Genomic DNA, 24454 nt, shown 5'->3' on the forward strand with positions numbered 1-24454 from the left:
ACGCCCCCACGTGCGCCCCCACACCCACGTGTGCCACACACACGCGCATCTCACACACGGGCTGCACACACACGCACCCACGTGAGCCCCCACCCCCACGTGTGCCACACGTGTGCGCATCTTGCACACGTGCCGCACTCACACCCCCACACCCACGTGTGCCGCACACACGCGCATCTCGCACACGGGTCGCACACACACGCCCCCACGTGCGCCCCCACACCCGCGTGTGCCACACACATGCGCATCTCGCACACGGGCCGCACACACACGCACCCACATGCGCCCCCACCCCCACGTGTGCCACACACACACGCACCCATGTGTGCCGCACACACGCACATCTCGCACACGTGCCGCACACACACGCCCTGTGTGCCCCCACACCCACGTGTGCCACACACACGTGCATCTCGCACACGGGCTGCACACACACGCACCCACGTGAGCCCCCACGTGTGCCGCACACATGCACATCTCGCACACGTGCCACACTCACGCCCCCACGTGCGCCCCCACACCCATGTGTGCCGCACACACACACATCTTGCACACGTGCCCCAGCACCACTGTGAGCACCACCCAGGGCATGGATGTGGCCACACGTGGCTGTGCTCAACTCGTCCTGCAGCAGCAGCAGCTGGGAGGGCCCCGCCTCCCTGCCAAGCGTCCCCGCCAGCCCACCTCCTCCCTCTGCCGGCCTCCCTGGCAGCTTGTGATGGCGCGGTCTGCACTCCGCCGGGCAAGCGTCTGCCGTAAGGACCGCATGTGGCTCGCACCACCCAGGACCCTAGGGCAGCGCCAAGCCATTTGCAGAAAGTCTTTCCCTAATAAATTCAGACGTGCACCGGGCAGGGCAGAGTCCCCTTTCTCACTCACAACCGTCCTAACAGCAAAGAGGACACTTGCAGACAAACAGCCATAAACACAGTGGGCCCCCTTCTCCTGGCTCTCCTGATGCCTAAACGCGGCCCCGTGCCCACCAGCTCGCGCCCCCGGAGCAGAGCCTGGAGCCTACAAAGGGCTTGGCACCCCAAGCTGTTTCGCGTCTCCTGCTTTATTTTCGTGCTCACTTCCCTTGACAAAGGGTAGTCACTCCAACACCACAGTCCAACGCTGCGGTGACAGGCATATGGGAACGCTACCAGCGCCGGGAGTAAGCACAGAGGCCATGTGCTTATGTGGCCGGCCGGCAGCTGGAGCTCCGAGGACCTACGGGAGGACGGCTGCGGTGTGGACATGCATCCTCGCCATCCCACCCGCAGGGCCGTCATGAGAGCCGGACGCCCGGGGAACACCCCGCAGCACCCTGCTGCGGTGCCGGCAGGCAAGGCGCACGTGGCAGGGCCGGAGGCGTGAGGGTGCCCGCATAGACGTCCAGGCTCCGCCTCCGTGCCGGCCGTGAGGAGGCCACCCTGAGGTCGCCTCACCCACCCCGAGGAGGCAGGTGCAGGCTCACAAGGTCCTGCCAGTGGCGCAGGCCTGGACAACGGGGACAGGACAGGCGGCCGCCGCGCCCTCGGGGGGGCCAAGCACGGAGGCAAACACCAACGGGAACCGACGGAGGGCGTCCCTGGGAGCGCGGCAGCCGGGAGGGGACTTGGGGCGAAGACCGCGAACGGGGTGTCACCGGGAGAGACGGACTCCGGCGTGAACACAGACGGGGATTTCTCCACAGGCGGGAGGGCTGTGGAGGGGGCGTTCGGCGCCAACCCTCATGCTCTGGGCCACGTTCCTCAGCCTCACAGCAATTCCAGCCTGCTAGGTTTGTGCAGCTTTGTAAACTCCTGTCGATGTCCTGATTTGAGAACAAACTCCAGAAGCAGGAATAGCAGCCCAGACGCGGGACGCCGGCGCGGGCAGTGGGGCTGGTCTCTGCGGGCTTGGCAGGCACAGCCGCGGCTTCCGCTGTGATGCGGCCGGCCCGCCACTCACGGTCGCTGTCACCGCCTCTTCCGCACACCAGGAGATGGCCAGCGAGACGCCACTGGAACCTGAAAGGACAGCTGGCCGAGCAGTCACTTCCAAAGGCTCCCGTCTGCACCCCTGGCGTGTCCCCCGGCCTCGGGAGGAAGCTGCTCTGTCCTGAATCAGAGGCACACGCTCGTCAGCCGCCGTGAGGGGATGAGGAGGTAAGCTCTTCCCCAGCGTCAGGCAGCGCACGTTTCATTTCCTGGAGAATGCAGGTGTGCACACGCCAAGTGGATGCACATCACTGTCCACGTGGGGTGAGAGCCCAAGCCTCCCTGGGGGTGCCCCAGCTTGGGGAGGAGGACACAGCGAGGCTGTGCTGCTCGGAGGTTTGCGAGAGCCAGCTTCTGTTTCCCCATCGGCAGCCCCAGCGCATCACGACATCTGTTCCAAGTCCGTGACTGTCTTCGTCCTCAACCCGACTTAGAAGCTTCAACACAAATGTTTCCAGTGTCATATCGAGGATTAAGAATGGAGATCCAACCCTAGAATCTATTAACCCAGAGGAGCAACCGCCTGCTGCCCAAAGTGTAGTTCAAATCAGCAGTGAGCCATTAATCAAAACCACACTGATACCAGACTCATTTACTTACTGTTTTGACTTAATTAGAAGATAAATCACTTACAAGATTTGAATTCCCAGAAGAGGATCCACGCAATGACAGACTATTCAGGAGGCAGATTTGTAGTCAGCAATCTGAATGCCGGGCCCAGCCTGCCACCCACCAGGGCAGATGAGAACCGGGCGCTCCTGAGTGAGGCCACTGGGTGAGGCTGAGGGCCGGGCGCCCCGTGTGCCCCACATCTCAGTTACAGTGCGCGAGACTCTGACCATCACCTGGGGAATCTTCCAGAGACAGGTGCTCAGTACAGGAGAGTATGCATGGACGGGCAGCACAGGAGTGTTCCCAAGTGTCCCGCCCATGTCCACGCACCACACACCTATGCGCTCACAAACAACACGCCGCATGCACACACGCACACGCAGACCCCACGCACACACACGCACACACCTGTGCATTCACAAACATGCAACACGCACACGCAGACCCCGTGTGCACACACGCACACCTCACACACATGCACACAGACCCCACGCGCACACACGCACACACCTGTGCATTCACAAACATGCAACACGCACACTCAGACCCCGTGTGCACACACGCACACCTCACGCACATGCATGCAGACCCCACGTGCACACACGCACACACTCACATCAGGGCTTTCTAGACACGCTGCGGAGCCCTGTGCTTGGTCGGGAAGTTGGGAGAGAAACACGCCTCGGGCATGCTGTTTTCATCGTTTTCTGCCTGAGACAGGGTCCCACGCATCTGTGGATGTGGTCATCGTCAAAGGGGCTTTTTCATATTGAAACAATTGTACTTCCACCCAGATCCACAGGGGCCTGATGCACAGAGACTACACACGTGTCTGACAGGCGTGTGCACACGGGCAGGGCACAGAGCCGAGCAGCTAATGCGGGCCTGAGTCTCCGCGGAGGGCTAGAAGAAGCCACAGCTGTGTGGTTGGCGTGTATGGAGAGGCCACGGGACGGCTCCTCTCAGCCCTGCGCATGCACTCGCTGTCCCGTGACCCTGTGCCCACGAGGACCTCACTGAGGCAAAAAAGAGAGCGTGCACACAACGCCCGTTTCGATGCGGTTCTTGGTGATGTTGCTTTAATCTACAGAAACGAAATGCCTCTCCTTTCCCAGCTGAAACGCTTCCTTCCCATGTGAACACACGAGTGTGCCCACATGAACGGTGTTGGGTCAGGGTCAAGGCCAAGACCAGTTTGTCCGGCCAGCTCGACTTCCCGTGTCCTTGCTGGGGAGGGTGCTTCAGTGCTTCGTCAATTTAATGAGCTACAGAGCTTTATGCTGTGCTGGACTCAAATCTATATTTTTATAACAGGAAATATAGAAGTAAAATCAGAGCCCGATTAAGGGACCATTTTTGCCACTTGTGGCTTCATTCTGTGACATTTAACACAATAAGACGTAAATGAGTCTTTGGCCAAAACGGTTTCTCATGTGGCTAAGGCATGTTCCACGGTGTGAGGAGCGGCCCCGCTGCAGTCACATGATTTGGAAATGACAGTCTCCGCGTCCCCCAGGACCACACTGTGGCGCCTCCCTGAGAGCGTGCAGAACGCAGTGGACTGTGGGTACAACTCCATCCTTTTAAAAACATGCCATTTCAGTGAAAATGGGAATATTTAAGGTTTATCCTGGCAGACATACATCTATTATTTAAAACACGAAGTTCATTTTCAGGAAGTCATTTGAATACTTCACACGTTCCCCTGCATGGGCTTGCTGCCTCTGGCACGTTCGGCGTCTGTCAAAACAATATTTATAAAATTACCTGTCATAACAACGACCTCTCTTTGCTGCAACTAAACGAAACAAAACGTATTATTCCGTTTTCAAGGTATAAGAGCTGCTAAGTTTTCCACACGTAGAAATGTTTGTTTTTAGCTCCTGTGCTGACCTCAACACTTACAGGGCAGTGACAGGCGAGTGACAACTGGGGCAAGTCCTCTCGAGTGCGACTGCGTGTGTGCGGCAGGGTCGTGGGGACACGGCCAGCCGAGGGACACCGTTCCCTGCCATTCGGGCCGGCTCAGGCAGAGCCATCCGTTCAAAGGGCAATGGCGTGTTTCACTCCCGTGTGAAATTTGCATCTTCACACGAGGCCTAAACGAACCACGAGGAGAGAGAAGCCCAGCTCAACGACAGGATTCCCTTTTTACCCCAAACCTATGGCAACCACAGGGATTGCGACCCCGTGTAGCGTGAGCGCAGTTCCCATGGCAGGTCCTGAATCCTCACAGAAGCAGGGAAGCTGCGCCGCGCCCACGAGGGTCCCGCCCCCAGAAGGGTTTTCTGCATCCACACGCGTTCCCTCCCAAACGAGAAGAGAAGTCACACGGTCTGACGTGGGAGGGGACAGCGCCACAGTGACGGCTTCGGGGCCGCGTGGGGAGGGCCCGCGGATCAGCTGTCACGCCAACTCGTACCTATGACACCACGGTGCATGGACGCACATGTCGCAAAGACACCGACCTGCTGCCCCGGAGACCTCGTTAAGGGGAGCGGAAAACGAGAAAGCCAGGAAGGTGAACATGCGGCGCCGGCGCTCAGAGGAGAACCCCAATCCGTTGGAGGACACACACATGATCAGGCCTTCGTGGGCCACGCCCCCGGGCACCTGCTAAGAACAGCGAGAGCAGAGCCTTCACTGGGGGTGTGAGCTCCGCCTGCTGAGAAGTGAGTGTGCGGGGGTCCCTGCTTCAGGACGATGCCAGCAGATGAAGACACTCAGGATCGACCTCCAGGGGCTGGCCGCGTGCAGGAGTGTGGGCATGCGTGTACACCCGTGAGCACGTGCATGAGTGTGAGCCTGTGAGTGCAGATGTGGACGAGGTGTGTGTGCAGATGTAGGTGCAGGAGTGCGTCTCACTGGATGTGGGTACAGAGGGACACTGGCATGTGGCCCGCGCTCGGGCAGGGGCTCCTGGCCCGGCGGGCACTGGGAGAACCAAGCAGGCCGCGGAGACGGTCCCACGGAGGCCACGGCCACCAGCTGCAGGCCTCACCCCAAAACACCTGCAGGAAATCCCAACGGCGTCTGCGGAGCAGAGATCTGGGGCCAAGTCATTTTCAACAGCTTCACTGAGGCGACATTTCTGTGGCAGAAAATTCACCCATTTTTGAACCATAGAACTCATGATGTGGCGTCTTTCCTATAAAAAAGCTCCGGGACAAAAGAGCAGATAAAACAAGCTTGTTGTCTGACGTGAACGTCGGTGTCGTGCTGTCAACTCAGCAAAAGCAGAGGGAGGTTCAGTCGTGGGGGGACCATGTGCTGCCTCAGCTCCGCCAGGTTCCGGGAGCCGCTGCTCACGGGTGGCCCTGAGTGGGGACACCGTGCATCGCCCCCACGAGCCCCGGCTTCTCCGAGGCAGGACTGTCTGCAGAGCCTGCCACCTGTGACACGAGGGTGTGTGCATGTATGCCTTATTGTACATGTGGGTCCATCTGCGCAGCTAACCCGCATGGACTGGTGCTGTCTGCAGGCAGCCAGCCAAGTCCTGGCCGGACATGACCAGCAGACGTGACCGGCAGGCCATCTGTCCCACACCTGGGCCCCTCCCTTCTCTCAAAGACGAGAATCCCCACGAGGCAGGCACTGGTCCCTCAGCTGGCTGCAGCTAGGTCCGAACGACCGAGAGTCACAGACAGAGTGGGTCCTGGCTCACTTCTGAGGGAGGCAGGATGGGGAGGTGTCGCTCCCACCAGAACATCAGACAGCAGCGATGGGCGACTCGAACAGTCCCCACGACAGCAGAGGACAGAGGATGGCCTCTTGCTCAACAAAAGAAGTCGAGGGACCTCAGCACAGGTCCTGAGCCCCCCGACAGACTGCAGCAGCAGACCCAGCTGCCCCGGGCCCCACGGCGTCCATGGCTCTGGTCTCGGTCCGTCTCCGTCCCCTCTCTTCTCAGGCTGCGTCCAGGGGTCTGTCCCAGGGGGCCTGGCTGTGAGATCTGGTTTGGGGTGTGATCAGCAGACTCCTACATGGGAGAGTAGGGATGCGGAGACCGATGGTGTCACAGAAGGCTAAGCACACTGTCCTCACAGCCACACTCTGTGAAGACCGGACACATGGAGCAAAGGCTGAGTGTCCACAGTGGGGAAAGCAGCTCACAGGTGAGCCCACGGACGGAGCCCCTTATGGCTCCGGACTCTAAAATCCATGAGCCCTTCCCAGCACCTTCTCTGGGTGCCCAGGTGTACCCTTCAGAAGGGATCCATAAAACCTGGAAATAAAGGATGCACAGATGGATGCCCCATACCCTATGCCACGGTAAGAGAGCCAGGAGAGTGAAGTCACTCCCTCCATACACAGGTGTGCACACACAAAGTACACAGCAGCTCACATATGTACACACTTGCATGCATGTGCGTGTGCACGTGCATACGAGTGTGCATGCATACCTGTATGTGTACATGTGTGCATGTGGGTGTGCATGCGTGTCTATGTGTGTGCATGTGGGTATGCATATGTGTGCATGCGTGTGCATGTGTATGTGTGCATGCGTGTGCTGCGTGCATGCCTGTATGTGTACATGTGTGCACGTGGGTGTGCATGCGAGTGTGTGCATGCATGCCTGTCTGTGTACATGTGTGCACGTGTGCATGTGTGTGCATATGTGTGTGCATGTGGGTGTACATGCGTGTGCGCGCATGCGGGTGCGTGCATGCATACCTGTGTGTGCATGTGGGTGTGCATGCGTGTGCGTGCATGCATGCCTGTATGTGTACATGTGTGCATGTGGGTGTGCATGCGTGTGCGTGCATTATGTGTGTGCATGTGGGTGTGCGTGCGTGCATGCGAGTGTGTGCATGCATGCCTGTATGTGTACATGCGTGCATGTGGGTGTGCGTGTGTATGTGTGTGCATGTGGGTGTGCGTGCGTGTGCGTGCGTGCATGCGAGTGTGTGCATGCATACCTATATGTGTACATGTGTGCATGTGTACATGTGGGTGGGCATGCGAGTGTGTGCGTGCATACCTGTATGTGTGCATGTGGGTGTGCATGTGTGTGTATGTGTGTTCATGTGGGTGTGCGTGCGAGTGTGTGCGTGCATGCCTACCTGTATGTGTACATGTGCATGTGTGTTCATGTAGGTGTGCGCAGGTACGCCCGTGTGTGTGCATGTGTGTGCATGCACGCATGCCTGTATGTGTATGTGTGTGCATGTGTGTGGGCATGCGTGTGCATACCTATATGTGTACGTGTGTGCATGTGGGCGTGTGTGCGTGCATGCATGTGTGTGTGCATGTGTGTGCGTGTGGGCATGTGGGTGTGCATGTGTGTGCACTACAGCCATCAGCAACACTAAGTTTACACGGTATCACTTAAATTCTAAGAATTCCTCCCGGGAATGAAGGATCTGATGAAGGTCCTACACCAGGTTCGTTCTCAGATAACACCAGATTTACGCAGCGCACAGCTCTTTCTAGCGATGGGTTTAAACTGCACTTAGCCACAGACGACAACAAAAGGGCTCAAGGGGCTGCACGCTGCTCCTTTCAGGAAAACGAGCTCCTTTCTAGAGTTTCCTGCGTTTTGGCATATAGAATTTTTCTATCTTTCTGAAACAGTAAGAAATAAAAAATAAGTGAGGGCCGTGGTTACCGAGTCTGTTGTGTAAGTATCTGGGAAGCACAGACGCCCAGAGACTGTGCCCCTCAGGACCACTGGCCACCGCCCACACGTGGCACGGGGACGGCGGTCTGTCTCTTGGGCTTAGACTCACTTCGCTAACGGGACAGTTACAGTTAAGAATGGATCTGGAACTTTTCAAGGACTTTAATAATCAACTTGTCACTCAAAAAGTCCCTGTACTTTATCTCACTCAACAGTAGATGCACATCTCGAACAAAACATGGATGAAACGGAGGCGACCAAGAGGCTCAGAGCTCGACTGTCCCTCTGCTGCGCCTGCTCCTGTCTCCGGCGCTCAGGGATGCTTGTCGGATGCAGAGACGCAGGAAAGGCGGTGTCTGACGCACCTGTTGGCATGTCTGCTGTTACTGGTGGACGAGCCGCATCGGGGAGGCTCCAGGTGGGGCTGGAGTCACGCGTCTCCCAGCTGCCCCCCACATCCCGGGATCGGGACATAGTCTCCAGGAGGAAGGTCCTCGGGTTTTGAGAGGAAAAGGCGAGCAGCGTCCGGCAGCTCTGTGGTGTGAGGCCATAGCTAGCCAGGTTCCTGGTCTTGACTGAGTGAAACAGAGACCCCATCCTCGCCCACGACTTAGCCTTACAGATGCCCTGCGTGCAAAGTTACCGAAATGCATGACCCCTGGGGCTCTAAGAGCCAGATCTGCGAACCTGCCGCTGCCCAGGACATGGAATTTCATGTTCCCAGGGGGTCAGGGGTGCCGGGCGCACACCGCTCGCGGGAGCGGGAGAGCCCGCCGCTCACTGCCCGGCTCGTCCCCTTCACTGTCAAGACCTCGGACCTGGGGCGCCTGGGTGGCTCAGTTGGTTAAGCAACTGCCTTCGGCTCAAGTCATGATCCCGGAGTCCCGGGATTGAGTCCCGCGTTGGGCTCCCGGCTCGGCGGGGAGCCTGCTTCTCCCTCTGACCCTCCCCCCTCTCGTGTACTCTCTCTCATTCTCTCTCTAATAAATAAATAAATCTTTAAAAAAAAAAAAAAGACCTCGGACCTGCCCCCGCTGACGAGGGGAGCAGGATGACAGGTGGGAAGGGCTTGAGCACAGGGATCAGACGAAGGTACAAGAGCGCGGTCAGCGCATGAGCTCTCCTCACTCTGCAACCTCGGCCACTCGACTATTCTGTGTCCGTCAATCAGTGACAAATCCGGACACCAAGAGAGAAGGTTCTGGTCCAAGGCTTGTTTCCACTCTCCAGCACATCACCTTGAGCTTTCCTGCCGAGCGGTTCCTGTCCAGCGTGTGACCGGTCCTCCGAGCGCAGGGAAACGGGCGAGTTCCCCTGCGGCTGGAGCGGCCACACCGTAGGAGTACCATAGGGATCTTCGCGCGGGCATCTGGCCACAGGGCATGGCGTGTGCGTGTGCACAGTGAGCAGAGCAGAGACTGTCTACAGGCTGGCTCCTGCTGGAGCTGAGGGCGGACAGGCGGAGGCCAGAGGGAGGGGAACGGAAGCTTGGGTGCACCGCCGTGGCCGTGGCGGCTCCCTGCTGGCAGCACACTCGGACCTGCCGCCCGCTAGCTCACGGCACACAGGTGTCTTGTCCCGCAGCGGGAGCCAGGCACCCAGGACCACCCCCAGCGGCCGCCCAGCCCCAACCCCTGCAGGCTGACCCTGCAGGCAGGACGGCTCATACTCCAGACGTGTCCACTTCAGAGCTGGACGTGACCGGGTGCAGGAGACCCAAAGACGTCACCTGCGGAGCTGGTCCATGGGGCACTGGGGACGACGGGATGGGGTTCACACAGACACACGTGGAAGCATCCAGAGAAAAGAAATTACATTAGCTTTGGATCAAATGTTTTGCACGGAAACACTACATTTACCATTTCTAATTAAAAACATGCGGAGAAGCCCCGACTTTCTGCTGAGGGAAAAAATGGTCTAGTAACGAGTGCCTAAGGGCCCCAGAAACCATTAGGAAACATTAAACTACAGCAGCAAACACACCTTTGGAGATTCCAGAACCCAGAGCAAGCCTGGGAGCCTGGCCCCAGGGGAGGAACAGCAAACTTTTAGAACCATCCGTCTTCGAAGAAAGCCCCATCCATGTGGCAGGTGTGGCCTCTGCCGAGGCACAGGGCTCCCGCAGGGGCACATCCAGGGGCTCTGAGAAGCTCACTGGAGACCTAGACACACAGGAACGCCCGGTCCCATGGGGTGGTGCCCCTACAGAGGTCACTGGCCCGATGCCCAAAGCCTCCCGCCCCTCGCCACACAGACGTCCACAGTACGCGGGTTTGCAGGGTGGGGGGCGCCCACCACGCAGCCCCGGTTGGACAAAGCTTGTGTCCATTACCTCCACTGACCTCCCTCTGCCCGGAGACCCACACTCGGGGTCGGTCAGCACACTGAGGCCATGCTCCCGGATCTCCTTCCTCCTCAGGGCAGCCCCTGTGAGTCCTAGCAGGGCAACACCTGGTCAGTTTAACTGTTAATACAATACGAGGAGCAGGAGGAGGTGTGGACGGACCTTCCAGAAGCCATGCCTGGCCTTGGTGTTTGCCGTCAGTGACCCAAGGGCAGTGGGGGCAGGGCCCCAGCACAAAGGCCGACAGTGGTGGCAACATGATGGGGCATCGGCCTGTGGCCCGGCCGAGCACCTCCTCCCGGCACCCAGCGCTGCAGAAGGGATGGCCACCTGCACGGCCGGGCCGAGCGCATCTGTGCTGACAGAGAGCAGAGCGCTCCGGCACAGACAAGAGCCCAGTGTTCTCCCGGAGGAGAACGCGGGCCTGGGGGGAGCCCAGCTCGGCGAGACAGTGCCCACCGGCCCAGAGCAGGCGGCCAACGCTCGGGGACAGTTACGTAATAGCAGCTCAGGAAGGAAGCGTCCTTCAGTCCGGAGACTTCTCCCTCAAAGACAGGTCAGCCGTTAGAAGGCAGCAGGACCAAGGATGCAAACCCGAGCATCTGGATGGGTGGTCACTGTCCCCTGCCCATCCCGGCTCCCGGGCCCCACGGAGCTGCTCCTGTCTGCAAGGGCAAGGCTGTGTAGGGGCTGCACCCCTCCGCATGCCGGCCTGCGCTTGGCGGGGCCCCAGGGGGACGACACCCAGCATCTCCTCCTCGGGGAGAGCTCGGCTCACGGGCCAAAGACCAGGCTCTGCCAGGCACAGCGCTGAGGGCCAGCCGGCGGGAGGGAGGCCCAACCTCGGAGCACACGGAGCAGAGAATGCCCACCAGGTCCAGCCCTGCGGGCACAGAGCACCTGTGGCTCGGCCCCCATGGGGAGGGACGGCGGGGGGTGTGGTTCTCTGTATTGTGACATTTTTATTAAGGATGGTTACTTTCCACCATTGCCTCCAGTTAAACTGCCTGACACCCCCACCCCACGTGCACCTGACCTGACGTTTGGAAGCTCAGCCGCAGTGAGCACAGAGACACCTGTCTGTACGTGGAGAACAGTCCCTCAAAGGACGTTTCAGGAACCCGTCTGCGGTAACCAGAAGACCAGGCGCAATGACAGGCGATCGGCAGAGTTTCTGAGCCTGGAGTGACTTTATTCTAAAATCTCTGCGGCCCGGAACAAGGAAGCCGAAGTCTTGAATCAGAGGATTTCTGGCGGCTTCCATTGCTATGCAACCCATGGACTTCATTCCCAAGGGAGTGTCTGGGGCTCTAAGGAAAACCAAAACCACACCTCCGCCATCTTTGCTGAACAACGGAACGCACACGGGTGTTTATAAATCGCTGTGAGCGACCTGCCTGAGCTCATGTGCCTCTGCTACGTGTCTGGAGACGGCAACGCAACGCCACGGTTCCCTCATGAGGACAAAGTCTGGTCAGCTCAACGCCACTTCTTACAGTGGCGCGTGCGGGGGAGCGTCTCTCTCGACGGCCCCAGGGAGCCTCCCCAGCTTTGCTGCAGGGGGACGAGCCTTCGCTCCTCAGGGGGTGCTGGGCAGGTGCACCAGTTGTAGACCTGCGGGTGTGAGGGGTGCAGCGAGAAAGGCAGCCGGCCAGATGGCCCCCAGCTGGCCCTACAGAAGTTTGCCGTCAAGTAATAACTTACTCCAGGGACATCCATCTGTCTGCCTTTTGTGAAAACCCTGGCTTTCCGGGTTAACGCCCCGTCCTGAGAGTAGGAGGTAACACCCCCCACGACATCTCACATACGAAACAACAGGACGGACCTCTGGGTGAAAGGAAACGTGCTGTGAGCGCAGATGCACACGTTCGAACACCCAGAACGGTTTCTAGGGAGTGTTCGAACCGTCCACACCGGGGCTGGGGTGCTGGGTAAAATGATGAGTCATCGCGGCAGCAGCGAGTCTCTGCCAACTTTCCTGGTGTGTCCATCCCAGGGTTTCTGCCCCCAGAGGACTTACGTGGCAGCGAATACCCACCATGCTCTGTGGGGGCCCAGGTAAGCCTAGAAGCCAGGCCCTAGAGAGACACCAGCACCCCAGGGCACACCGCCCTACCCGGGTCAGACGCCGGGACCCCCGCGGCACGCACCTGCGCCGGAGGCCAGGACCCCCTGCTGCCACGCCCGCACCCGAGGCCGGGACGCCCGCTGCCTGCGCCAGGGTGGTCCCCACGTCCCTCAGAGGCTCCAGAGCCAATTCCTTCATCGCCAGAAGGGGCTTCGCTGGCCCCTCGACACTGACCAGGGGGCCGAACTGACAGTACAAATTACAGACCTGAAATGCTGTTTCCAACTTCACAAGACTTTCCCTGGGTTTCCTGTTTCAGTGACCTATTAATTATTCACACAGACCCAGCCTCCTGTGTGGTGGGCTAGATGCTATCGAGCAGTTATTTTGGTAACTCAGTAAATAGAGCTTCATTCTTTGACCCCTGGGTCAGAGGTCAGTGATGTCCCCCAGGTCATCCCCCAGGCCCCTGGGAGGGCAGGTGGGAACAGGGGACCCTCCCCTGTGGACCGGAACGCCGGGCACCACGCAGACGGCAGTGAGGGCGGGCGCCGGGGGACATGGAGAAACAAACTGGGAAACCAGAACCAGCAGAGCGAGGGCCTTTGGCAAACCAGTTAGCCCCCGTGAGGAGACCCCTCAGGCATACGGCTCTGGTTTATCATCAGCAACCCTGGAGGAGGACCAGCCTTCCCGCACCCCCCGTTAAGGCGAATCCTACGGCAGGCCCTCCCCAGACCAAAGGCAGACGGTGGCCTCCCACCTTGCCCAGGACCCAGCGACCAGGCCTCTGGGAACCCGGGAGGCCTTGCTCCCATGCACACGGAGGTGCCGGCCCCTCTGAGGGTCGCAGACGGACCTCCCGGGCTTGGGACGACAGCTGGGACAGAGGGTGGGCGGCCTGGGAGGGCCCAGGAGCACTGACTGCCGTCGCCCTTCGCGACTGTGGGTATGAACGCAGGATCTTAGGAGAAACAGAACACGGGCCGCGGGGTCCTATGTCGGGGCCTGCGACCCAGGGCAGGCCGCACGTGGAAAGGAGGGAGAGACGAGGACGACGCGGAAGGCCCTTCCACCCTCCAGTCCTGCTCGGACTGAGCCTGAGAAGGACGCCCCACATGTCGCCGCGCATCCCAGATGTAGAGCAGGGGGGCTGGCGTGCCGGGTAGCTCCTTCCTGCGGTCACTGACGCTCCAGAAAGGGAGCAGGTCCTGCTTCTGGGGCCGGGCTGGGGCACTTCCATTCTGCAGAAAATGACTTTGATTTGATGGAGACACTTGGAATTGAAAGTCTGGTGAACAGTGGCAGGTGCGGGGACAGCGTGTTTTTATCGCGCTTCCCGGGCCCTCAGTGCATGTGACAGCTTTCGTCTGAGCGGTAACAGTCTGTCCCGGGCCAGAGCCCACGTCCCGCAGACCCACCGGCCACAGCACAGCTCGTGGGGTGCACGGCTGCCCCAGGAACTGCCCGCGGCGTGGCCTGGCCTCTGCAGAGAGAGGAGCGGGCATGGTGCTGGAGCCCCACGTCAGAGGATCTGCTAAAAACTCAGCACAGGATAAACCCTTGTAGTTAGCGTGCTTTTGTGGCAACTAAGAGACTTTTCTATTTTCACTTGTTTTAAAATTGTGCACAATTTCTATTTTTATCCAATTTGTGGTCTGCCAACTGAAAAAGAAAACAAACCCCCCAAAACCCCCTCTTTGTACCTGCTTACCTCACACTTGCATAGAAAAAAATTCACTCTGCCACAGATCTATCAGAAAACGCTAAATTACTAATTTCTCACCCATGAGAAGTGCTGACAGAATCTGACATTTTCTGTTGAGCACCATTTATGTTTTGCATTTCACTTGTAAGGTTGGGGGGGGCGGTGTTCATCCTGTTTAAACCCACAACCAGCCTCTTGCATTTGCCTTCACTTAATCTGAAATAATTTGTAAGATATTTTAAATACTGTTTCAAGTTTTGCTAATTTCTCCAAAACGTCTCAATTCTCTCTGTAATGTCTACACAGGTAGACGAACACACCTGGAGGATCTGGGGGTGGGGGGCCCGGTGAGGGGTGAGTGACAAAGGCAGGTGCCAGGGCCGCCTTCCGTCATCCTCCAGGAGCCCTCAATTGCCGGAGCCGAGAGGTGGTCCCCAATGAGCCCCGTGCTTTGACTTCAACACAAAAGGTGTTAATGTTTACAGGTCCCCCCCCCCCCCGCCCGCCAACAGCAGGACCTGAGCTCCTTGCTGCTGTAATTTCGAGAAATGGGGCCAATTGGCCATTGTTCCTCTGCTGCCCGATCCCCTCTTCTCCCGGAGCTGCTTTATTTCCTCGGCCTTGAAACGCGCGCTTCCGTCTGCAGCAGGGCATCGAGCCCCGCGCGGTAGCAGCAGGAAAGCGAGCTAAGTGTCTCCATTTCAGAGCCCGGCGGATGCAGAGTAGCTGGACCTGCACCGCCGGGAAGGCGGGGGCCGAAAACGCCCAGCAGGCGGCCGCGTGCTGTCGGGTCCCCCAGCCACGCACGTGGGCACTAACCGGCGCAGGCAGGAGGCCCCAACACCGCCCCACCGCCCCACCAAGTCCACGCTGCTGTCGCCCGGGTGGACAGCCTCTCTCTCCGGGGCGCCGTCCCTGACAGGATTTCTGTTTTTCTAAATGGCATAAGATAAAAACACGGGCACCCTGCTGAGCACCCTTCTGACTGGCCTCGTCCCCCGATGACGGGGTTGGGGCCCACGGGGGGAGACACGTGCCCCGTCCACCGCCGGGAGCGTGGGCAGGAGAGCGACCCGTCCACACGCGGCCACCCGAGTCCCGCCAACGGGCTGGGCGGGGGGTCGGTGCTCGTCGGGTAACATCTGACGAAAGTCCGCTGGCGCCCACGCAGCAGCCAACCTCCACGCCCACACGTCCTCCCTGGGGCGAAGGGTGACGCCTGCATCACAGCGACCGAGGTGCCCCCAGGCCACCAATGACAAATGTTCCAACTAGAAAGCCAAGTGAACCTTATTCCCCTCCAAGTGTTCGGGGTGGGAGACCAGCACCCGGAGTCACCCCAACACGTGGGCAGGAGACCCCAGCCCGGCCCCGACGGCGTGTGGCGTCTCTCCCCCGGGAGCCCTGAGCTCCCTGGCGCCCTGGCAGGTCCCCTACTCCTCCTGTGTCCTGCCTGAGGAACCCCAAAGCGCGGAAAGGGACAGACGCCATGCTGGGAAGCTGACGGACCAGGCCTGGGCCCACCCGGGACTCCGGGCTCCGTGGTCTGTGTGGGCCAGAGAGTCTGTGTTTCTAGCAGGGCGGCTGACCGCCACCCCAGGCCGAGCAGAGGAGGGGAGGAGGCGGGCGTGAGGCTCTGGAGAGCAAGCCCCATGAAGCCTGCAGGCTGCTCTCCTCGGTTCTGACAACACTTCTGTCCTCAAAAATAAAACATCCTCATTTCAAGGTTATATTTATTTTCTCTTAAATTCGCTATTCCAGGGTGCCTGGGTGGCTCAGATGGTTAAGCGTCTGCCTTCGGCTCAGGTCATGATCCCAGGGTCCTGGGATGGAGCCCCACATTGGGCTTTCCGCTCAGCGGGGAGCCTGCTTCTCCCTCTGCCTCTCTCTCTGTCTCTTATGAATAAATAAATAAAATCTTTAAAAAAAAATTCGCTATTCCAGGACACCTTAAAAAAGAAAAAAACCCCCAGGGTCACGTCTCCCAAGAGGCGCAGAAGACAGCCCACCACCCACACTGCCCGCCGGCGCCACCAGGAAACTGAGGCAGACCCTCAGGGTCCTTTCCCCGCTTTCCCATCCTGTCTGAGTCAGATGTGTCCGCCCGGGGAGGACGAGGGGACAGGCGGTGTCTGCCAGGGCAAGGCAACAGCAGGCCTCAGCCAGCCCCGCGAGTCGTAGGCCGCGGCCCCACGGGGGGACACGGGCCTCCCGACCACGGCCCCATGCGCGGACCGCTCCCCACGGTCTCTGGGACTCGCTGGAGAGGGTTCCTCTTTTCACACAAAGCTTAGGGTTGATGATGGCAGCTGACTCTGAGCTGCGGAAGGAAGAGCCACGGGGCCCCTCACTGCAGCCACCGTGCGCATCGAGAGAAACACGGGACTGTGTGTGCAGATGCTGCAGAGCTCAAGCACTCCGCAGGGGACAGTTTTTTAGGAGAAAACGGGAGAAGCAGAGCCAGCTGCTGCCGCGGTGGCCGAACAAGCCCCAGCTCCCACCTCTGGGCACGGGCGCGTGCCCGAGGGGAACAGACCCCGGGTACCTGCACACTGGGGTGTCCTCCAGCCGACGCCTTCACGGCCCCCCGGCTCCCCTCCGTCTCATAGTGGGCTCTGTGGTGGGGCTTGGGCTGCACCTCGATCCTCAGCTCGTAGGGTCCCGAGCGCGACGGCAGCTGCCAGTCCAGGGCGGGGAGGGACGGGCTGAAAGGGAACACACAGGGCGTCACACACGCACGCCAAGCGCCCCTCTGACCGTGGCACCGCTCGCCACACTGGCATTGGCCTGGGCACTGCATCCCTTAGCATCTTAGGGTTAATGTCCCTGTCCGTGAGGACAGAGTAAAACCAGCAGCTACGGGACTATGACGATCCACCTCAGCCTGTCAGGTCTTCGGGACAACGTTCTGGAACAAGAGGGAAACCTCTTCCACCCACGACCTCAAAATATATTCCTTCCTTCGTGATGGACCAACATTAATTATTTAACCTCCCTCATAGCTAGGTTCCAGAACTAACTGAAGATCTTTCCAAAACCACTGAGGTAAGAGCCTGACCTAAGAACCGGGAAGGCCGGTCTAATCCCCCGCCCCACTGACCGGCCGTGTGCAGGACTTAACAGTCTGGGCGTGGCTGGCCCCTCTGCGTGGCAGTTCGCAGCGACCCCAGCCCCCCCCAGTCCCGCGGTCCGTGCATGACACACGACACAGAATGAGCTTCTGGTCAAGACCACGAGAACACGGGCAAACCGCTGGCGCTGCATGATGTCACTGGTGTGAGCCGGTTTATCGTTCTGGCGCTGGCGAGGGGAAAGGGACGGTGTGTGGCAGGGCCAGCTCCTGTGGGAAGAGCCCAGGGGAGCCACACCGCCCTGCCACAGCACACAGGTTTGCTGTACTGTCCCATTTACAGACGACGAAGGAAAAGGGCCTCTGGGGGCGCGGTCGGGAGGGGGCCACGGCACCGCGGTCACTCGCCCCAGACAGACAGAACCCAGGCGCAGGGACGCCCGACGGCACGGCCCCTCAGAGCACCCCAGGCCCTGGCTCTGTTCTGTGTGATCTCACACACACGGTCCCTCTCTGCAAAGACCGTGTAACGCCGTGGACAGAGAAAGACACGGAAGCTTAGGTCCACCTGCCTCCCAGAAAAGTAAAATGGGAGCAAAAGAACAGAAGAAGGGCTGGACACAGTTCCCCCAAAGTTCGGGTGGAGGGCACATGCACTTGACTACGACAGAGGAAGAAATCCATGTCACTAACGTGCTCGTGGATCATCGGCAGAGTCTGCGCGCAGCGTGTGCAGCTTGAAGTCGGCGCAGATCCCAAAGTGCAGCAACACACAATTAAAGGGCTGTTTTGGGTTGAAATTCTTCTGCATGAATTTGGCGGCTCCACACACCTGCAAACGGTCCCTGGCTCGGAGGCAAGGCCCGAGCCTGGAGAGGTGTGGCGGCCCCACGGCCTCGGCCCGCGGGCCCCACGAGGCCCGAGAGGCGCTGATCCTTGCCAGCGCTTCCCACCGAAGACCTCGCGGACGCCACGGCTTCACAGACACTAACACCGAGAGCAAAATGATCCGTTAAGTATCAGTAATGCTGCTAAACCACCTGTGAAAATCTCCACAGCGCTCCACCTCCACCTTCTACCACAGCCCACGTGGACCCCCCGGCCCCGGCCTGCAGGCCCGGCCCCTGCTGCAGACCATCAGCGTCCTTAGTGTCGTCCACTACGGCAGACAGATTCGCCCCTCCTGGCCTGTTCAGCACCCGCGTTTTAAACGTAACGATTTCACAAGCGCTGAGACGCAGTCTTGTGAACTTCACGTGAAATACAAATTCATAAAACACAGCACAGGAATAACACTCCCGGGGAGGAACACAGAGTGGGCCCAAGCTGCTTTCACTTTGAGGAGCCCAAACGCATTTCATCCCCAAAGACAGCGGGTCCGGGTCCAGCCACCTGGCCTGGTGCAGAGGGGGCTCCAGGAGGTCTGCAGCCACGAAGGTGCGTGTCCACGGAAACCCTCCCGGGCAAGAACCTGAGCAGCCCCCTGCAAATTACACGGTTTTCTTGAATTCCTGCAGGGGTTTCTTGCTTGTAATATGATGACGGTGATGACGTCACCTTGTTGCCCAGCAGCGCGGATGGTTAACAAGGTGCTGAGCAGAGACCCCAGGCACCCCAATACCTAGTTCTCCCCTAGAGTCTGCCAGGGCCCAGGTGCTGACGGTGGCTACCAGGGTCAGGGACGGTGGCTGAAGGGGATCTCTCTGCAACTTTCCATGAATCTGGAATTCTTGCAAAACAAAAAGTTTTTTTTAAAAATGCTCATTCCTGCGGCACCTGGGTGGCTCAAGAAATCTTAGGGTCGTGAGACTGAGCCCCAAGTCCGGCTCTGCATTCAGTGTGGAGTGTCCTTGAGATTCTCTCTCTCTCCCTCTGCCTTTGCCCCTCCCCCCTCAAAAAATAATAGAATAAGTAAATTACTTTTAAAAATCCTCATCCTTGTGCTTGCGAAACAGAAGTCCAAGTCCTGTGCCTGTTACTATTATTCTCACCCCCAGAAGAGGCCAAGACCCCAGAAGGGTCACACGTGGGCCCCCACCTCCCACCCCGCTGAACCATGCTGACTGCTTGCTGTGTGCACCCCAGTCCGATGGCATCACTCCCCACCCGGGGGTAGGGAAGTTCCAGCGCCAGCTGCACCGCAACCCCCCCGCCGGGAGTCCTGGGCCCTGTGGGAGGGAGACAGGCCCGGCTCCCGCTCTGCCCCGCGCCAGGGACCCAGCCGGCACTGCCCCGTGCGCTGGGGCTCCTCGTGTGACAGCACAGGGAAGCGGGTCACAGTCTGCCCGGGGCCTCTCTGTGCGTGGGCGCGGACTCCTGTGGGGAAGAAGGGGCCCCGCGCTCGCAGTCTGAATCACCCTGCTCTCAGAGCCGCCACCACCGCCCGTTTCCCACGAGAAAAGCCTTTCAACTTCTACTGAACCTGTGTTCCCTCCTCGTAGGAAAAGCGTGAAAGCATTTTTTAAATGCTTAGTTCACGGCATCTCGACACCTACATGCTGTGATCCAAAGTCAGAGAACAGCCTGAGTTCTGCCCCCGTCAGCCTGGCCACGGTCGCGGCCCCTGGAGCGGCCATGCCACGGCCCCCGCGAGGCCCTTCCCACCTGCCGCTGCTGGCCACCTGCTCCGCGCCGCGCCCAGAGGCCTGCGGGCCCCGCCACACACCCGCGCCGTACAAAACACCCCTCGCTTCACAGCAGCGCCGACCCCAACAGGCGCTCGGTGACCAGCCCGTGGACAAAGCCGGACGTCACTGGTGTCTGGGATTCCCTCCAGCATTTCTGCCCGGGGGCCCGACCGCTGGGAGAAATGCTGAGGCGTGGGCGACCGTCTACACTGGAGCCCAAAACCAACGTGCTCTTGATCACAACTGTTGTGGACACCGCCCAGGGCTCGCGAATCGCCTCCGACCTCACCTCAGCCCCACAGAGCAGCGGCCACCCAGACAGCGCTCCGGGGGACCCGTGGCTAATGGGGCCAGGGCAGGACTCGGATTTAAACCATCTCAGCAGTGACCACTGACGCCGGGGGGACACCAGACGTCTGCCTCCTGAGGGAGGTGCACTCGCCATTTTGCCGAAACCTGAGGCCAGAATTCTGGCAAACACCCAGATTCAGAACCAATTTGAGAAAACAAAGCGAATCAAAACAGGGAATACCCAGGACAGAAGAGCATGCCAAGCGACACCACGGGGGGACCGCGGAAAACCAGCCCCGGGGGGGGGGGGGGCGGACTGATGGCTAACTGCCACGATTCTCAAAACGAGCCCCCAGTCTGGAAGACATGCACTGCACGTGTAGGTACGATGACGTGCTGTCTGGGCTGCACCGCGGGACAGCCCCGGGGGACGGCGGCGGACAAGTGCCCGTGAGTCAGGGGACCCCATCATGAGTGTTGCCTACAGTTTTGTGTAGTAGGAAACGGAGCGCGGTTCTCACGGGCCAGACGGGGCGCGCTCCCATGGCCGCTGTGGTCGTCAGGGCCAGGGGAAGCCGTGGCTCACTCTTCCCTTCCTTTACCTGCAGTTTAAACGTCTACAGCAGAGAATGTTACTTGGAGAACTGAAAACACAGCCAGCTTTCCAAGGTTCAGCTTTCTCTTGCTCCTCGCTGGCCCGGGGAGGCGCCCACTCTGGGAAGCACTTGAGCGGCGGCGTCTGAGGGCCCTTCTGCGATCCCCCGGGAGGCCACGTCCACAGCGTCTGAAACCAGATTTTCCACACAAGCCGCAGCTGGGTCCAGGAGGAAGCTTCCCTGCTGTGGCTGGAGCCCAGAGGTGAGGCGAGTCTTTGGCTTCTATGGTTTGGGGTAAAACCCCCTCACTTCTGAAGTTTCCAGGCCTTGGAGCCCACACAGACGTATCACTCAGAGGAAAGCTGTAAAGGCTTTTATGAGTCCTGTTTTCCTAAAGTAGCTGAGGCTGTAAACTCTGAACTTGGCAGGACTCAGACCCGCCCAAAGGAAGGACAATCAAAACCCAAGAAGAGCGGTATTATCGAAGGAACACCACACATTTTCTCAGGGTCGGTGGCCAAAGGCCTCCCCACCACCCGTTGTTTGTTTTGGTTTCCCTCTCATTTTGAAAAGGGGTTATCGCGGGGCTCTCAGGCCCTTAGGCAGGGGCTCTGGGCACAGAGGCTGTGGGGCAGGGGTGCACCCGGACCACACAGGAGCGCGGCCCAGGCCCGCCCACCTCCGACCCCAGCTCTTGGCGGAGAGAGCTCTTCCCACACACGGGAGGTCGACCTTCCTGGAGCCCGGCTCCGAGTCCCATCCGGAGCGGGACGAATCCTTGGCCGAAGATCCACCAGTGGTTCCCAGGGTCCCGCAGGGCCCGCCGTCTGTGGGGGCCTCTCCCGCCTTCCCACAGAATGCCCCCGAGGGAGGAGCCGGCCTTCCCTTCAGTGAAGAGTCTGCAGGGACAGGAGTGGGGAGCAGACCTCGTGTAGGACCTCACTCCCAGGAGCCCTGGAGACTCTGGGGCTCTCGGGGCTGTCACCTCCCTCACCACCTCCTCTGCTCTGCTGCCGAAGGTGACACTGAGCTGGACCTGGGGACGGGGGCCACGGTAGGGAGGACGGCGGCCAGGGGGAGGCAGGAAAGGCACAAGGAGGCCAGGAAGGCCATGCTCTGCAGGCTGCGGAGTGAGCAGCGGGGAGAGGCCTGGCAGCCATCTGCCCCCCTCCCCGGCCCTCCCCTGTGACCGGTGACCTGTCCTGTGACCCCAGGACCCCTCCAGGAGTCCTGTCCGCAGAGACACCGCCTCTTTGGCCCTGACCTGCCCCCCGTGCCCCGCGTGCGGGCTCAGCAGCGGGGCCCCCGCCCATCCCCCCCGCCCCCTGTTCCCAGAGGCCCGGCCAGGCCTGTGTCTGTCTAGTCAGGAGCGCAACTCAAACTCAGCCACAAACTGGGAACTCATGGAGGAGGAACTGCAAGGCTTCCACGCAGGGATTGTTTTAACTGACGATTCGGTAATCCCCTCATCGTTCTTTGCTTTCAGGGGCCCCACCTCCCGGGCGTGGGGACCTCCAAGGAGGCAGCGGCCTCCTTCCAGCTCCGGGACCCCCGTGGCATCCTTGCTTTGCATCCCTACTTGCAAAGACACTCCTCCGAGCCTCCCCGCGCCCCAGACCCGCGTCCCGACCGCACGTGCTGCTCTGCACTCAGACGGGCAGGGGTGGGCTTCCCGTCCGCGCCTCGGGGCCGCATTTGTGCGGAGCCCACCACCAGCCCGCTGCCCTCCAGAGAAGCGCAGACCTCTCCTCACCACACAGACAGATCTAATAACGCCAGATGTTCCCTACAATTCAACCGGGCGGGGCGGCTCAGTGAGACAGAGAGAAGGAGCTTTTGTCCAGAAATCTAGACTCAGATGGAAAACCACCGAGAGGGGGCCGCTCACGCTGGTGGGGGCTCCATCCTCACCCAAGAGAAGATAACTCTGGTTCCTAGCTCGTTCCCGCCTCGGTGCGCTCCACCCCTTCGGGAACTGTGTAGACACGGCAGAGCACTGCGGACACAGGGCGTGACGGAGCGGGATGGCGGGCACGGGGCCTGTGGGAGACAGGGCAAAGACAGGAGAAGCTGCTCCTCACACCCCGGGCTGGCGGGGTCCAGAGACTCCCTGATACCCGGGTCCTCGCAGTGCTGAGGCAAACACATCCCGACATGTAGGGCTCGGTGCACACACCCTCTCTGGGCTGTGTCCTCGCGCGGAACTGCACCTGCCCTGCAGCCCACCTCTCAGCGGCAAGCACAGACCATCCGTAGCAGAAGGCAGATCTGACGCAAGTTGCTTTCTTTTTTTAAGATTTTTTAAATTTATTTGACAGAGAGAGACACAGCGAGAGAGGGAACACAAGCAGGGTGAGTGGGAGAGGGAGAAGCAGGCTTCCCGCAGAGCAGGGAGCCCGATGCGGGGCTCGATCCCAGGACTTGGGATCATGACCTGAGCCGAAGGCAGATGCTTAACGACTGAGCCACCCAGGCGCCCCGCAAGTTGCTTTCTTTATTGAAAACCAGCCTAATCCTGCGAGTCAAACCCCAGCTCCCAGAAGACCGTTCAGAACAATTTATAAAAAAGCAAACCCCATCATGATTTGTAAACACACTCAGTGCAAGAGCCCAAGCAACATGGGCAAGTAAGTGCCCCTGCTTTGCATGGAAGGTCTAGTCTGGAACGAGGACAGCCGGTCTCCTGACTCGGTGTTACTCTCTGGGGCAGACGCCCGACCACGCACACTTGGCGCTGGGGCACGACCCCCTAACACACACTTTCCTCAGAGGAAAATGTCTGAGCAGAGATCATTTCTGATTTGTCTGTGGTCACGGACACCTGGTGTCACCGGATGCTTCCTCCCCGCCAGGGCTCCTCACAGTTTGGGAGATCTCAGTACTAGGGACACGAAAAGGCCCCTGGGGACACGTGATGCCCGAGCACAGCCCAGCCCCTGTGCACACAGGATGGACGCAAGCAGGACGAGGCCAGGCACGGGTCAGACTTGGAGCGGTAACTCCTGCAATCAGATTAGTCTATGAAATGAGCCACGTTTCAGATCTCAGTGGTTTGACTTTAAAATCTGAGCGTAGAGCCGTAAAGATTCAAATTATTTATCTTCTCCAGGAACACACGAGTACTTGAGTTCCTTTCTCCTTTTCTTGGCTAATAATAGACACTCACAACATCACATCAAAAGGAGAAATTAGGGCCACATCCTGCACACACATCCTGGGAAAAGCACCGGAGAGGTCGAGCAGAAACCTCCCCAGCCTCCACCCACCCGCCCGCCGGCATTGACTGACGGAGCTGCAATCATCAGGCTCACCTTTCAAGCTACAAGTCAGGACTTACTACAAAGCACCTTCTCTAAGTATCAGCTGTGAACTCCGTGAAACCAGAAAGAAGCTGCACAAGATGTAAAGATGTCTAAGTCTCTGAAAAGCTGCTCAAAGCTCAGACCTCTCATACCATGTCCTTGTGTGGCAAGCAGTACACACACGGCCCTCCCCAGCCCCCACCCCCACACACCTGTGCATTCACAAACATGAAACACGCACACGCAGACCCC

At 59.5% G+C, this 24454-nt stretch overlaps 1 protein-coding gene across 4 annotated transcripts in view; it reads right to left on the minus strand.

Annotated features, from left to right (window-relative positions):
• Positions 1-24454, minus strand: part of NFATC1 (nuclear factor of activated T cells 1) — a 104077-nt gene that overhangs the window by 60564 nt on the left and 19059 nt on the right. For all 4 annotated transcript variants that reach the window (XM_044921058.1, XM_044921056.1, XM_044921055.1 and 1 more), the window contains exon 3: positions 16862-17021. In XM_044921058.1, the coding sequence (XP_044776993.1) occupies positions 16862-17021 (160 nt within the window). The remainder of the gene's footprint in view (positions 1-16861; positions 17022-24454) is intronic.

This window comes from Neomonachus schauinslandi, chromosome 14 (genome assembly GCF_002201575.2).
Source record: "Neomonachus schauinslandi chromosome 14, ASM220157v2, whole genome shotgun sequence".
Lineage (NCBI taxonomy): Eukaryota > Metazoa > Chordata > Mammalia > Carnivora > Phocidae > Neomonachus > Neomonachus schauinslandi.